The sequence below is a fragment of the Ylistrum balloti genome, unplaced genomic scaffold, assembly GCF_031769215.1.
Source record: "Ylistrum balloti isolate Yb309-2 unplaced genomic scaffold, AGI_CSIRO_Ybal_v1 Utg370992, whole genome shotgun sequence".
Classification (NCBI taxonomy): Eukaryota; Metazoa; Mollusca; class Bivalvia; order Pectinida; family Pectinidae; genus Ylistrum; species Ylistrum balloti.
The window spans coordinates 205,440-220,956 of record NW_026782555.1 but is presented as its reverse complement, the minus strand read 5'-3'; the positions used below and the strand labels follow the sequence as shown (position 1 = coordinate 220,956).

The 15,517-nt window shown below is 38.7% G+C and overlaps 2 protein-coding genes across 2 annotated transcripts; one reads left to right on the top strand and one right to left on the bottom strand.

Moving 5' to 3' along the window:
• The first annotated feature begins 2,240 nt into the window (after positions 1-2,240).
• On the top strand, positions 2,241-9,509 carry LOC132559885 (PE-PGRS family protein PE_PGRS3-like). Its single transcript, XM_060224515.1, has 5 exons — positions 2,241-2,463; positions 6,034-6,280; positions 6,626-6,693; positions 7,090-7,530; positions 7,576-9,509. Exons 1-5 carry the CDS (start codon positions 2,241-2,243, stop codon positions 9,507-9,509), a joined length of 2,913 nt encoding a protein of 970 aa, XP_060080498.1.
• A 3,238-nt stretch (positions 9,510-12,747) lies between these two features.
• LOC132559893 (N-alpha-acetyltransferase 38-B, NatC auxiliary subunit-like) lies at positions 12,748-15,510 on the bottom strand. Its single transcript, XM_060224522.1, has 4 exons — positions 15,492-15,510; positions 14,556-14,652; positions 14,139-14,210; positions 12,748-13,325 (listed from the first exon to the last, which is right to left on the bottom strand). Exons 1-4 carry the CDS (start codon positions 15,501-15,503, stop codon positions 13,213-13,215), a joined length of 294 nt encoding a protein of 97 aa, XP_060080505.1. The 5' UTR covers positions 15,504-15,510; the 3' UTR covers positions 12,748-13,212.
• Positions 15,511-15,517: the final 7 nt, after the last annotated feature.

The following is a 15,517-nucleotide window of genomic DNA, read 5'->3' as shown; positions in this document are numbered from 1 at the left end:
TGCATTGATGGGAATGTAATACAAGAACAGAGAACCAGTGTGTATTGACCTGGAGATACCAGTATTACACAGCTAGAAATGAAAGAAATAAATATTATGATCACTCGGTTAATAACACATAGCGACTGGAGGTTCCCATTATGTTATTGTTTCAATTGTGACGTCATAATTCCATGACGTTGTTGAGCACGAAAAGAGTCACAGATTGAAAATATTAGTCCAGTCTAACAATTAATTACACAGTTTGTTTTCACTAATGCTTGCAAGTGAAATGAGGCATTGGTATTATGAGTTTATACTGTGATAAATCCGTATGATATCTATGAAACGCGCCACACTCGTTCACCTCGCCGTTAGGTATAATCTGGAGACGCGTATCATAAACCTCATATGGAAAGCAGTGTAATAGCTTCTATAAGGCACTTCTTCAGCTCATTCGGTAGAGTCTTAGTCGAGAAAGCCTGGGGCCCTGTTGTCGATTATCTTTATTGTCGCCATCATTATAGGCTTTACTTTAAACATATTTCATTGACATAACCAATGGGAGAGTGAGTACGCGACTTGTCTTTCGTCTGCAGCATGCCGTCCGTCTCTCCAGAAATATTCAATTCTTGTTATCATGATTTTTGTCATCTTTCTGAAACTTAGTAGGCTTTTCTTTGTCTTACATAGGCACGTGGACAAAGGCGGCCATCTTGTATTTTGACTGTTAAAGTTTTTTTTCTACTTTTCGAATTTGAAATCAGAAATATTCTGACTTATATCTCAGTGTTTGTAATTTCCATATATTGGGAGAATGACATTAATATCCTGTTACTAAAGTAATCTTTTTGTTACTGTTTTCTTGTCAATTGAAAGTTAGAAGGGAAAAACTCTGTTCCAAAATAGACGCTTTTAAGGTATATAACGTAACTGGCATTAAACGTTAGACACGTTTATAGAACAATGCTCGAGACATGTACAGGGTTTTTTTTATCACGTATGTAATGCGTGTCATTACATATTTCAATGCCTTAAAACTTATCAAAATATAATTTCTCTGAGTTATGTGGTAAAAAGTATCTTCAAGTTTCATTTCATATGACGTGCAAATATTAAAACTTCCAGACTCGCTTCATAAAATACATTTTTATCACGTATGTAACGGAGGTAGTTAATTATATCAATGCCTCCGCTAGGATTCGAACACGGGACCGCCGTGGCCTACAACCGATCAAGTCAAAGAGGTGCGGCTTGTACCTTACTGGGGTTACACATAACTGACATGGCACACTATTGAGACTTCGGAATGTTTTTACGTAGGTCACTAGTTTAATAACCTTAAAACTTTCGTTTTTCATTGGCTACGCCTGTTGGAAATAGATCTTAACGTGATGATATGGACAATTAAATTACGTCATAAACTGAACCGCCACGTTTTTACTAAAATCTGTCAAAATTTAACTTTTTCGGGTTATATGATGAACAGTATCTTAGATTTGTTTTCATTTTATATGATAAGGCGAGCAAAAAAATAATATTAACTTCGAGACTTGTTTCATAAAATCTCATGAAAAAGTCAAGAGATCACACATTTTTTACAAGTTTGAAAATTGCATGGATTTCTATAAAAAATTTCGATTGGAGATGTAAATTTGTATCAACTGTTCGAGGAGCTAAAAAATAAGGGCTTCAGACTTCCCATAGATGCGTACAGCTACCATCCCACGGTGTATACGTCACTCTGATAATCCCGAGACCGTGGTGGCGGTCCACTATATGTACCGACGTCACCCGAAGGCGGAAGTAAAGTCACCCGGTACCGTGTATTACTTGTCACTCATCATCCATCAAACTAAAGGCGGGTGGAATCCGAGGCGCTAATGGGGAAACCAAAATTTAAAAAAAAATAAGACTAATGTTAACAAAAATATATACTTTCGTTTTCTGTTCTTGAAAATTATTTGTTAATTAATTTCTATGAAAAACGAAAAGGTATTTAACATCAGACATATCTCTCCAGGAATCATTAAGAAAGCTGATTTCAATTGATGACTGTACAAATATGTGCCAACTTACTGGCGATGAGCCCCCTTGGGTTACCCGGAACTGTATGAAATTTATATAGCCTGTGCACTGTTTAACAGATGCTGGTAAGAGAGTAGTATATAGTGATATTGAAAAGTCGGGGCTGGTCCTCGACTAAAGGCAAATGTGGAAATACAACGGATTTTGACAAAAAGACAGCATTGTGAACGAGTATGGATAAGTTTTGTGTGTGTTTAGTTCTGGTGGCGTGTGCTCTAGCCACTGTGGAATCATACAGTACCGGAGTACCCAGAAAAGGATGTAATTTAAAGAAACCATACCATATACGGAGAAATTTTACTGACTGGAATTGGGAATATGCTCCTCAATTTTCGACGCCACCGTTTCGTATATTAACAAATACTACAGTTATAAAGCCTGGTGATGCTGTGGAAGGTTAGTACGGGACTTTCTCCAACAGGAAGAATATAATTAATTATTTTGAAAATTATTATGTATTTCTTGACTATACCTAAATATTTCAGGAGAACCATATCTAATTCATTTCAGGTGTTTTCACGGTTTAAAAACATTACACAAAAGAATCACTAAGTTCTATAGAGATCCAGCATATTGATGTATGTCGTCACATTACATAGACACCATACTTACATATACCGTCAGATTACATCGACACCATACTGATGAATGTCGTCACATTACATCGACATCATACTGATGTATGTCGTCACATTACATCGACACCATACTGATGTATGTCGTCACATTACATAGACATCATACTGATGTATGTCGTCACATTACATCGACATCATACTGATGTATGTCGTCACATTACATCGACACCATACTGATGTATGTCGTCACATTACATCGACACCATACTGATGTATGTCGTCACATTACATAGACATCACGTTACACTGACTTATCATGATGTATGTGTCACATTACATGACTTTTATCATGAAGTCATGTGTCTATTTCTCGATGTATGAGTTACACTGACTTATCATGACACCATACTGTGTATGTCGTCACATTACATCTGACATCATGATGATATATGTCGTCATATTACACTGACTTTTATCATGAAGTCTGATGTGTCTCATGTCGTCACATTACATCGACACCATACTGATGTGTCTCATGTCGTCACATTACATAGACATCATACTGATGTATGTCGTCTCTTACATTACATCGACATCATGGACTGATTATGTCGTCATTTCTCTTACACCATACTGATGTGTGTCGTCATATTACATGACGACACCATACTGATGTATGTGTCACATTACTTTGACATCATACTGATGTATGTCGTCACATGTACATCGACGAATTACATGACTTATCATGGATGTCGTGATTATGTACATTTCTCTTACCATTACTGATGTATGTCGTCACATTACATCGACATCATACTGATGTATGTCGTCACATGACGTTACACTAACCTTTATCATGATGTCGGTGAGTGTGTCTCACTTCTCGAGGACAGGGAGTTACACTGACTTTTATCATGAAGTCGGTGAGTGTGTCTCATTTCTCTTAGACAGGGGGTTACACTGACTTATCATGGAGTCGGTGAGTGTGTCTCATTTCAATTTGACATGACGTTACACTGACTTTTCTCATGGAGTCGGTGAGTGTGTCTCATTTCACTTTGACATGGCGTTACACTGACTTTTCTCATGGAGTCGGTGAGTGTGTCTCATTTCACTTTGACATGACGTTACACTGACTTTTCTCATGGAGTCGGTGAGTGTGTCTCATTTCACTTTGACATGACGTTACACTGACTTTTCTCATGGAGTCGGTGAGTGTGTCTCATTTCACTTTGACATGACGTTACACTGACTTATCATGGAGTCGGTGAGTGTGTCTCACTCCCGTTGACAGAGAATTACAATGACTTATCATGAAGTCGGTGAGTGTGTCTCTTTTCTCGTGGGCAAGAATTTTCACTGACTTATCATGACGTCGATTGAGTGTGTGTCACTTCTCGTGGGCAAGAATTTTCACTGACTTATCATGACGTCGATTGGGCGCATGTTTGTCAAAACTTGTGGTCAGGAGTGACTTAAGACGAGTGTAGATGACCGGTGCTTGTCCTGACTTCCTTTGCCATGTTCACACGATGACCTATGAGTCATATTTCATTCCAAACACCCATAATAACTAAACACGCCCCTTATCTCTGACCTGTTATTTCATTCTATTTTACGGATATTTACAAATTATTTTTTCAACTTTGCCTTCAGTCGTTTTGTATAAGTGACAAAATCAAACTTCAAATTTTAGCAGTATCTTTATTATTGAAGATCTAAAATACCAGTGCCATCCAAATATAGAATTCAGATTACTTTCTATCACGAATAAATTCGCGCCAAAAAGAGAATATACTCGTCAGAGTATTCTTTTAACTGCCTTGTTTCATGATTTGTTCAATATCTCGAGGTTTTCATTAACGATGACGTCATCGATTACGCGGGGCCTTCGGCTGTGAAGCTTGCCGACACGATACGTGCTAACTGCGTACCCTGCGGCTTGTTTGTATATCATACTATGACTGTTCAATTTTACCTCGGACGACCTCCGAACTGTGATGACCAGTTGAAGTACAAATAACTCGTAAACATTCGCTATGTTGCTATGTCACTTATAGCCGTTATAAATGCCAAAGTTTGTTCAGGCAACTATAGCATTTACATTCCCTACACATCGTGCTGTTTTATACCATTTTTTAAAAGTTTGATTAAAATTAATTATTCATCATCGGTAGCGATTCCGTCGCATTTGGGGTCATTTCAAAACATGAAGATATTGCCATGAACATGATATTCAAACATTGTTTAAGATCACAAACAAATATCTCTTTGGTAACATTGAAACTGGCGTGTGAATGATGCATATTAAGCCTGATTAATTTTCACTTTTCTGGCAAAAGTAGAGTAGGATAAAAATAAGTATACCTTTCTCAATCGATTGGTATCATTTTGTAGGCCCTTTTAGAAACAGAAAATATATCACTATATAGCTCCAATATCAATATTCGTTTTATCACACGACCGTGTTTTGGTAACGGAACTATTGTAATAACACGTTTGATAGAATCGACCCAATTTCTCTTTAAATCCCTAATGTATTTACTTGTCTTGGTTAAGGAAAAATTCTTCTCAGCAGAAATGTGACAAGTGTTGTGGTAATCACGTGACGTATATATTGTTACATTTTTAATCATTTCGTCCAATTCTGAGTATAAATCGGTCAACCAATAGAATAGAAGTTCTTACTTCACAACACGTAGAAGATTTAAGTGTGAAGCTTCGATGACTACAAAGCCACTTTAATCAGTGTGGAGCGTACAAGCACTGGCGTACATATTGTGCGAGACATTTGTCGTGTTCTGTAACCGCGTTAGATGTAGCACATTTGTCGTGTTCTGTAACCGCGTTAGAAGTAACACATTTGTCGTGTTTCATAACCGCGTCAGAAGTAGCACATTTGTCGTGTTTTATAACCGCGTTAGAAGTAGCACATTTGTCGTGTTTTATAACAGCGTTAGAAGTAGCACATTTGTCGTGTTTTATACCAGCTTTAGAAGTAACACATTTGTCGTGTTTTATACCCGCGTTACAGCGTTAGAAGTAGCACATGTGTCGTGTTTCATAATCGCGTTAGAAATATCACCTTTGTCGTGTTTCATAACCGCGTTAGAAGTAACAACACTTGTGTTCTAGAACTGCGTTCGAGAGTTTCATCAGTATTACCCGTCTATGTTTGCCGGGATACATAGAGTTCATTTTACAGTGTACTGGGAAACAAACAATATTACAATGGGAAATGTAATTATTCTTTCATTCCTGAGTCATTGATATCTTTAAGTGTCTAAGCAAATCCATGCGAATCTCGATCATTGTTTGGACGCTACCAAGTCAATTTTTCGTCTTTCCCGATACTGAAAATAACGAAACGTTTCTCTTTCAACAGTGACAATTTCACCAAAGACGAGACAAGATGCCTTCAAAGGGTTCTTCTTACAAGTTGTTCCCGAGAAGAGTTTGTTCGACTTTCCGCGCGGGACGTGGACAGCGGACGGTATGGCACGCCCCTTCCGGTGTCAAATGGTGGACGGCGACAGCATCAGTCACGCGAACAGTCGCTGGAAAGGAAACATTACAATGATATGGCACGCGCCAACCGAATTCAAGGATTTAGAGGACAATCTGGTTGTTAGGTATGTATTCATCTTACTTCAACGGTGCTGAAATAATCAATCAAATTTACGCTTCATATTGTTTTTATTTTATATTCTATAAAGAGTCCTGATCATGGTTGAAGAAAACAGAAGTGGAGTTAATTCGTTAATGTTTCTATTGAATTTTAAGTTTTGATGGTCTCCTTTTTAAATGTTTCTCTTGTTCTTTTGTTTCATCGAGTTGAGCCTGAACTAAGATTCGACTGACTTGCATTGTCATTATTTTCTTTATTGATTTCCATAATTTATCAGTATTTGAACTTTTCTTTCTGTATTATATCTCTTAATGAGTTTTGGATTACTCATCCCAACCTTTCATTACAGAGGTTCTATTGTCCGTACATATGACGAATACTGGGAAAGTGTCCAATCAAAACCTTTGATGATAGATCGTAAGTCTTATTATTTGTAACCAATTTGAAATACCGAGTACCTTGTGATATACATTTAACATAGTTAACAAACACAGTGAAAATGGAAATCGCCCTTTGATTGAATTAAGTTAGTAAATAAATAAATGAATATGGGCTGACGTTACTAAGATATGAGATCATTTCTTAGTTTTTGCCCCTTTAAATTCTAGTCATGAACTTGGTGTGATAAGACATATCATCGTTTGCGAGTTACGACATTGATGAAACCCGTAACAAATGCGATCCAACAAATCAGACAAAGAAATACATATTGCTTCTGTACCTCCAGAATAATTTCTTTATAGATTGAACGTCAAAATGACCCAAGTTTACAGTTTTTATTGCCGTTTAATTTGTTTATCTTAATCGTTTTAGAAATTAAAGACTCTCCCGCCAAAAGTGATCTTCTTGCCCAGCTGGCGAAGGAGTTCGGGAGTGACAAGGCAGAACAGTTATTGGCCATTTTAGAGGTGAAGGTCATGGAGGATGACTTAGCGGGAATAACCTCTTCCTTAACGGCCAATACTGGGACGAGCAGCGCCACAGGTGGTGCTACTGGTGGCGCTACTGGTGGCGCGACAGTTAGCGCCACCACCACTGCGCCTCCACCTACCACGCCCCCACCACCATCAACCAACGTTAACAACAAAATAGAAGAGGTGGCTGACGGAGATGAAGGATTGCTATCGAAGGTCACTGGACTTGTCAAGAACCCTAGCATTCTAAATACAGTGAAGGGCCTTATGGGAGGAGGCAGCAGCGACAGTGGAGGCTTAGGCGGATTGGCCAGTCTAGCAGGAAGCGTCCTTGGAGGCGGTGGAGGCGGGGGAAGCGGCGGTCTTATTTCGAGCATGATCGGAGGTGGCGGCGGTGGACTTCTATCCAGCATGCTTGGTGGAGGAGGAGGAGGAGGCGGTGGTCTGGGTGGACTTACTAGTTTGATTCCAATGCTCGGAGCCGGTAAGATGTTGTCCGGTATGCTCGGAGGGGGAGGAGGCGGTGGAGGGGGAGGGCTACTTTCGTCTATCCTTGGAGGAGGTAGCAGCAGAGATGACGATGATATGTATGGAGGCTACGCGGGTATGCAAGGAGGCATGTTTTCCGGACAGCAAGGCATGATGGGAGGATCTTCCCAAGGTATGCTTGGAGGTGGCCAAGGAATGATGGGATTGGGAGGAGGGAGCGGAGCGTCATCTGGTGGTAACCCATTAGCAAGCATTCTGGGTAACCCTGGCGCTATGGCAGGTATATCGTCAATGCTGCAAAATATGGGAGGATCGTCACCAGGATCAAGTATAGGGGGAGGAGCAGGAGGCGGTGGAAGTCTCATGAGTATGCTTGGAATATCAGATCCATCAGGAGGAGGGGATTCAAGCAGGCCAAGACCGGAGCTGTTGGAAAATTCTCAAGGTACAAGAGCCCAGCCAGGACCTAACGCTGGTCTGAATAACGCACTCTCTCAGGTGATGGGCATGCTTGGAGGCTCAAGTGGGTCCGGCGGTCGGTCCAATAGCGCCTCCTCCCAGTGGTCGAACCAGGGCCAGAACCAGCAATATCAACAGGGAGGATATTATCCCCAGCAACAACAGTATCCACAACAGCAATACCAGCAGGGCCCTTACTATTCACAAGGTCAACAAAATGGTAATCAGTGGGGTAACCAGTGGCAACAGAACGGAAATCAATGGGGTAATCAGCCGGGATATAACGGAAATCAGTGGGGTAACCAAGGATCAAACGGTAATCAGTGGGGTAACCAGGGAAACCAAGGACCTAACGGTAACCAGTGGGGTAATCAAGGAAACCAAGGATCTAACGGCAATCAGTGGGGTAGCCAGGGATCCGGTGGAAATCAGTGGGGTAATCAAGGAAACCAAGGATTTAACGGTAATCAGTGGGGTAACCAGGCAACCCAAGGATCTAACGGCAATCAGTGGGGTAACCAGGGATCCGGTGGAAATCAGTGGGGTAACCAAGGAAATCAAGGACCAAACGGAAATCAGTGGAGTAACCAAGGGAGTCCGGCGCAGCCCTCGGGACCTGGCGGTAATCCGTGGGGAAATCAAGGACCACCCTCTGGAAATCAAGTTGACAATGGCGGACAACAGAACGCGTTTAATTTTCAATTTAGCAACCCAGATCAGTCAAACCAAAATGGTTTCCAGCAACCAAATAGTAACAGCCAACCCGATCCAAACCTATCGGGTGGTGGATTTGGCCTTGGTGGGAATACTGGTCCTGCAGGAGTCATGCCTATGCAACCAGCAAACAACATTCAAGACCCTGCACCACCTCCGCCATCTGGCGGTGGCAGTGGTTTCCCTTCAGGTGGTGCATTGGATAACCTCCTCAATGGCGACAGTTCATCTGGTGGTGGATTAGACCTGAATGGCCTGTTGAACGGCAATGGCGGAGGACTCGGTGACCTCTTTGGAGGAAGTTCGAGTGGTGGTGGTGGTGGTGGTGGTGGGGGATTGCCCGATTTGTCAAGTGTCCTCGGGAGTGATGGTAAAATAGATGCAGGTAATGTACAAAATCTCCTAAATGACCCAGGTGTTATGAATCAAGTGTCCGGAATGTTAGGATCACTTGGAGGCGGAGACGCTGGTGGAATAGGGAACATGCTCGGAGAATTAATGGGGGATGGTGGCGGAGGCCTGCAGGACATGCTCGGAGGACTTATGGGCGAAGATGGAGGCGGGCTTCAGGATATGCTTGGAGGCTTGATGGGAGGGGGAGGAGGAGGAGGGGGCGGTGGAATGGACTTAGGTGGTATCATGGGAATGTTAGGTTAAAACGAGTCGGTGCGATGTTCCATCAAAATTACGTAATGTTGAAATTGTACAAATCTCTTTTGGAACGATAAAACCTGAAAGCCAAATTATTGCTGATGAGTAAACACAATGTACAGTACAAAACTTACGGAGGAAAATATTTAAAGAGTTAAGACGAGCTGTGTCCTGTATTAATATTTCAAAACATTGATTTACATGTAAATATCAATAGATTAATGGGAAAGGAATTTTCATAAATTTTCTTTATTTCTCAAATTGTCATTATAGGAAAGATCAAGGTTACCGTCAATAGTAACGTTATGTGTTATCGGTTCATATTCAGACAACTTCAGACATACAATGTCCAGTGGAACTAAAAAGTATTACACCGAAAATCGTTTTATGATTCAGAATATTTCTAGTTGTACTTTCTCTTTGTTATTTATATGAATGTTTTTAAAGTTCTTTAATCCAAGATAAATATATATCTCCTATTATTTATTTTTATAATTAATAAAATTATACTGTTAAGTCAATGTAGTGCGTTTTTGATGTGACAATGATACATTATATTGATTAAATTAATCAACTTTTTTGTGAATTGGTTATTACAATACAAAGTCTTACAAATGATTGTCTTGATATAAAGCGGAAATAAAAATACCGAAGGCAATTCCTTTATTAATCTTTACTTTTCTGTATGTGTCATACGTACATATATCTGATTCCAGTGACTTTTTCTAATATGTTATTTTCATCAATGCCAATTTTATTGATGGTGATTGATTCGTAATTCCTGCTTGATAACGAAAACGGGATATCAAAAATAAGCTATCAGAAGAATCAACTTCCGGATATGAAGAACATGTCATTTTAGAAGGAGTAAGGTTGTCCATTCTACAGCAATAGGTGAACGGTAGCCTCTTGACAGAGAAGAGTAAACAGCAAGTTGACATACTCTCTGCACAGGAAAGAAAAGATTTACAGACGCTCGGCACAGGAAAGACGAGATTTACAGACGCTCGGCACAGGAAAGACGAGATTTACAGACGCTCGGCACGGGAAAGACGAGATTTACAGACGCTCGGCACGGGAATGACGAGATCGACAGACGCTCGGCACCGGACAGACGCGAATGACAGACTCTCGGAACACGAATGATGAGATTGACAGGCTCTCGGCACACGAGTGACGATATTGATACTCTCGGCACACGAATGACGAGATTGATACTCTCGGCACAGAATTGACGACATCGACAGACTCTCAACACAGGAATGCCGAGAAATTATAAGTGAAAAGACAAAACAGGAAAGAGAGGTAGAACGAAAAAGACATATTTCTGTAAAAGAAAGAGAAGTAAAACACGAAAAGAAAAATTGCGGCACAAGAAATTCAACGCGAAACGGAAAAAAGTCTTGGCACAACAGAAAGGTAAAATGTTATTAAAATATAATTTTCGGTATAGAAAAGACGAGTGAAATGCAAAAAGATGTATTTCCGTACAAGATTCAGAAATAAAAAAGACAAATATCGGTACAGGAAAGAGAAATAAACGCAAAAAGATATGTCTCCGTACCGGAGAGAGATATTTACAAAAAAATGAAAAGATAAATGTCGGGAAAACAGAAGCAAAAACCGAAATGACAAATCTCAGTACAAGATAAAGAGTAGTAAAACACGGAGAAACAACAGGAGAATCATCTGACCATGAGGATTTATGATATACTGGTAAAAGTAACAGTAGTAGTAGGAGGAGGAGGAACAATTATTAACTAAGTAAAACGGTTCGGAATACTTTAAGAATAAGTATATAATCAGCGATAATGTAGACTCTGTACTGGAAAGAGGAGCGTTCAAACTCTTGGCAAAAGAAATAGGAGAGTTTAGCGATGAATAGGCATACTTTCGGCACAGGAAAGAGGAGAATTCAACGACGAATAGGTAGGGAAGAAGATATTTCAACAGCAAATAGACAAACTATCAGCACCGAAAAGAGGAGAATGAAAGAACAACTTAGACAAACACTCGGCTGAGGAGAAAGAGGGATAAACTGCGAGTGTACAAGCCCCAGGTACGGTAAAGAGGACAGATAAAGCATGCATAGGTAAATTCTGTACTCATAAGGGAGAGGAGAGTTAGAAAGCCAATAGACAGGCGCCTGTCATTGCGATCCCATAGTGACTGAATGCCGAAGGGGATAAAGGGATGAACCGTATGATAAAATTAATCGTCGCACTATAGAGTTTTAGGGTTGAAAGGTCATGGTCACCGTTACTTCTTGTAGCAAATACCTAAACATCTCTATCAAGTTCGAGTTTCAAGCTTGTATGGTCATTGTCAGTGTTACTATTTTAAGAAAATCCCTATCAGCACTTTAGCAGCGTCATTCCTTGAGCTAGTACCATACTTAGCAAGGATAATAATGTCTCGGACCTGGTTGAGTTTCAGGGATACAGGGTCAAGTTCAAGTCACCATTACTATGTGTAAAAAAAACTTATCAATGTTCTAATGGCTTCATTGTCAAGATATTTTGAAAACATCGCATAATATAAATAAAAGGACCAAGATATTCCTAAATTAAAAATTTCAACTTCCTATTTAAGGCCAATGACAGTTTTTGAAAGTTCAAGTTTCAGTGTCACAGGGTCAAGGTTACTGTCACTATTTTTAGAAAAATCCCAATTAATGTTCTTATGGCTTCATTCCTCGGGGGAATTTAATCAAAATCATTTTGTCACCTTTAATTTTGCATCAGTCAAGGTTGAACCAAGAGAGAAATTGTATAATTTGTGCTGCCATGTTTAACAATGAAGCCCTGTGTATCAAAAGAGAAAGATTTAGTGTTACTATTTACCAGTAATCCTACCCTAGCTCATATAGTGATGCTATAATACATACATAGGGACTGCAGGTTGGGAAATCCTGCTGACTTCACCATAAACTTTACACTTTATTTAGCATTATCACAGGGATGTACATGTACCTTACAAGGAGCGTCTCCACAGCATCATACCCCTCTTGAATATGATACACAATAAACATATGAAAAGCTGATCTTAGAAAATAATTCAACTATCACCATATAACTTGGTACAAACATGTTGTATGATCATATGAACAAAATGACTTAATATTGCTAACTTTTATTCTGTCAATTTTGAGATTTTCTGAAAAGGCTTTATATTGTTTACAACAGCTTTTCAGTGGATGGTGACAGTAAGAGCTTCACTGAGGGTGTATCATCACAATAACATGTTATCAGAACACAATCTTTATTTCAACATTTTCATAAATGTCAATGATTTTGTCTATAAATAAATATGGGTACAAATTAATTAATGGCAAACAAGCATGACCACCATATTTCATTTCTGAACAGATCACATTTCATTTCTAATGAAGACTTCTGATCTGATTCACAAACAGAATTCAGTCTCAATAATAGGTGACCATAGTAAATCCTTGGTATTCTTTTTGAATCGTTCATAACAGTCAATATCAACTATTTTTTATGTCAATATTCATACCGTTAAAAATCCCATCAGAAATATTGTACATTGTCTGATTAGGTCCACACATGAACTTATCTACATATATCTAGTAAACTCAGTTCAGCCACATGATGATGTATGGCAGCCAATCACATGACAGGAAGTCATATGATGATGTATTGTAGCGAGTCATTTGGCAGGAAGTCCTGCAGACTGTCACAAGACAGAATCACATGACACTTTGCCCAGGAGTGTGTTCCTCGTCCACATGGATGCTGACAATGTGATAGCCAGGGATCATGGCCAATCCAAGAATTCTCGGATCTTCTTTCTTTCCACTGTCTTCAAATTCAAAATTGAAAATTTGATTGAATCTTGATTTGTATATATGTACATAAAAATATGATAGGTATTGGTTCTTTCTGTAAAAATAGATGAAATTGAAAATGTTTTATCAATAATAATTAAAATGATACAAACTATTAAATTCTTCATCAAACTGTCAATAGTATCATCACATGGATTTTTACACAACACATTATCCTGGGCTCTGACTAAGTGTTCTAATGGACTTTGACTAGATATATAGTCAACACCAATAAAACATTTTTTATAACAATGCTCAAACTTTTGTATTTAAACTGTCTCTGTATTGACATATACTCGCACAAATCTATACCTACAATATGGACAAGCTTGATCTAACGAATATCATAAGTTAGGTAAGTATGCAGGTCTGATTTTACATCTTTGTCCGTATCTAATATATATTGAAATACTTTTACAGTAATATATGTGCTTTACAATATGAACCACAGTTAAAAATTAATAGCATGCAAAGTATACTGTAATATATTAATTCTGAACAGCTACTATCTATAGGCGTCTTATTTGACATGTTTCAGATTCAAAAGACATAACCTTACAATTACTACTCCGCTGAGACTTAAATTTACTGCACTCATGATTACAAAGAGATGTCAACATAAAATCTTGGATAATCAGATGTTTGTCATGGACAACTCATTTTATAATTGATAATTAAAGTTATAAGAAAATATTATTATTGATTTTGTTGCGTGTGATCTGGAGACTGTAACCTTAAATGATATTCATCCATTTATGCAAGTTTCCATGAGTGGATTAATTCATTACCTGGTGATCGCAGGTACTCCTCACAGGAACCCAATATTACATTTCTGTCTCTGTCAGTACATAGAAATACACCTAGAGAAAGAAAATGAGGAAAACCAATACAACACAAGTAAAATTGCTTCAAAATTCACCCATAAACAAATGTATATAATATTTATAGAGCCCATTTAAATGAAAAAAAGACAGCTATATAATTGTAATAAACTGACATGGATAGAATGTGCTGTCTGCATCAAAAATGTACCCAAATTAGAAGGACATCCTAAATATTTTTTCTTTTCTTCAAAGGTTATTGTTACAAAATTACAACAGCCAACTTAGGTTTCAAGTTTGATGAACCAACTTAGAAATTAAGCAATTGTGACTACTACATACTATATATTGTATATTTTGTTACTCATTCTATTGAAGACCTACCAATAAGTGTCCGACCATCAGTCATTTGTATTTTCATGCCTTTGTTTAGCCACTTCTCCAATTTCTTCATCCCTTCGGACTTTTCCGCATCTTGATCCTATGAATTTTAAATAATGCTACAAACATCATACAAAAAAGTGTGTGCATGTTTCTAAATACTTCAACATCGAAATATAGATAGTGATAATGACATACATAGTTTTTGATTTCCATAAAAAAAAAGATGGGATGGGACATAGTACTACATGGTTATCTTGTAGTTAAGTTTACAGGTCCTCGTTGAAGGGAATTTCACTTTAGACGAGCAGTAGTGTCCAGCTAGAGACCGAAGGGTTGCTAGTTCGAACCCTAGCAGTGGCAGGTGTGTTTCATTATTCCTTCCCATTACAGATTTGGGGACGTTGGCCACTCCATGGGTAGAAACTATTAAATATCGAAATACTTCCATGGAGATGTTAAACCTGGTATATTGTCGTCTTCGGATTCAAAGAATTTGAAGGTGGGAGTAGTGAAACCCTTCTGGGATTCATCATTTATATCGGAAGTTTGGCAATATCCAATGAGGAATATAGTCAAACGTCCGATATAAACGAGTCCCTAAAAGGAATCCCAGAAGGAATTGGAGGTAGTGAAGAAGTTGAGAGTACAGGTCGCCTTACTAGCATCATATAATGGAAATTTCCATGTAGTCTAGCTAAGAGTGTCAGGCTAGAGACCGAAGGGTCGCTAGCTCGAACCCCATCGGGGGTAAGTTTTGAATCATTGACATGTCATTACTCCATCCTCATAAATGACCTAACTCTTCAAATTCAATAAATGAGTCGATCATGATAAGCAATAACATATATCGTAACAGTTCGAATTGTTTTGGGCAAATAACTACAACGAGAGCTCGTAGGTAAGTTTTGTTAGTTTTTTTCAAAACCGTTTCCTCACCTCCCCCGCCATCTTGGTTTTACGAC

What these genes read in the sequence shown, in the direction of transcription:
- LOC132559885 (XM_060224515.1), top strand. Translation starts at nt 2,241, where the DNA reads ATGGATAAGTTTTGTGTGTGTTTAGTTCTGGTGGCGTGTGCTCTAGCC. An exon ending in GCCTGGTGATGCTGTGGAAG is followed by an intron (nt 2,464 to 6,033) that starts GTTAGTACGGGA and finishes CTCTTTCAACAG; the next exon opens with TGACAATTTCACCAAAGACG. An exon ending in AGGAAGCGTCCTTGGAGGCG is followed by an intron (nt 7,531 to 7,575) that starts GTGGAGGCGGGG and finishes GCATGATCGGAG; the next exon opens with GTGGCGGCGGTGGACTTCTA.
- LOC132559893 (XM_060224522.1), bottom strand. An exon ending in TGATGGTCGGACACTTATTG is followed by an intron (nt 14,211 to 14,555) that starts GTAGGTCTTCAA and finishes TTCTTTCTCTAG; the next exon opens with GTGTATTTCTATGTACTGAC. An exon ending in GGAGTACCTGCGATCACCAG is followed by an intron (nt 13,326 to 14,138) that starts GTAATGAATTAA and finishes TTGAATTTGAAG; the next exon opens with ACAGTGGAAAGAAAGAAGAT.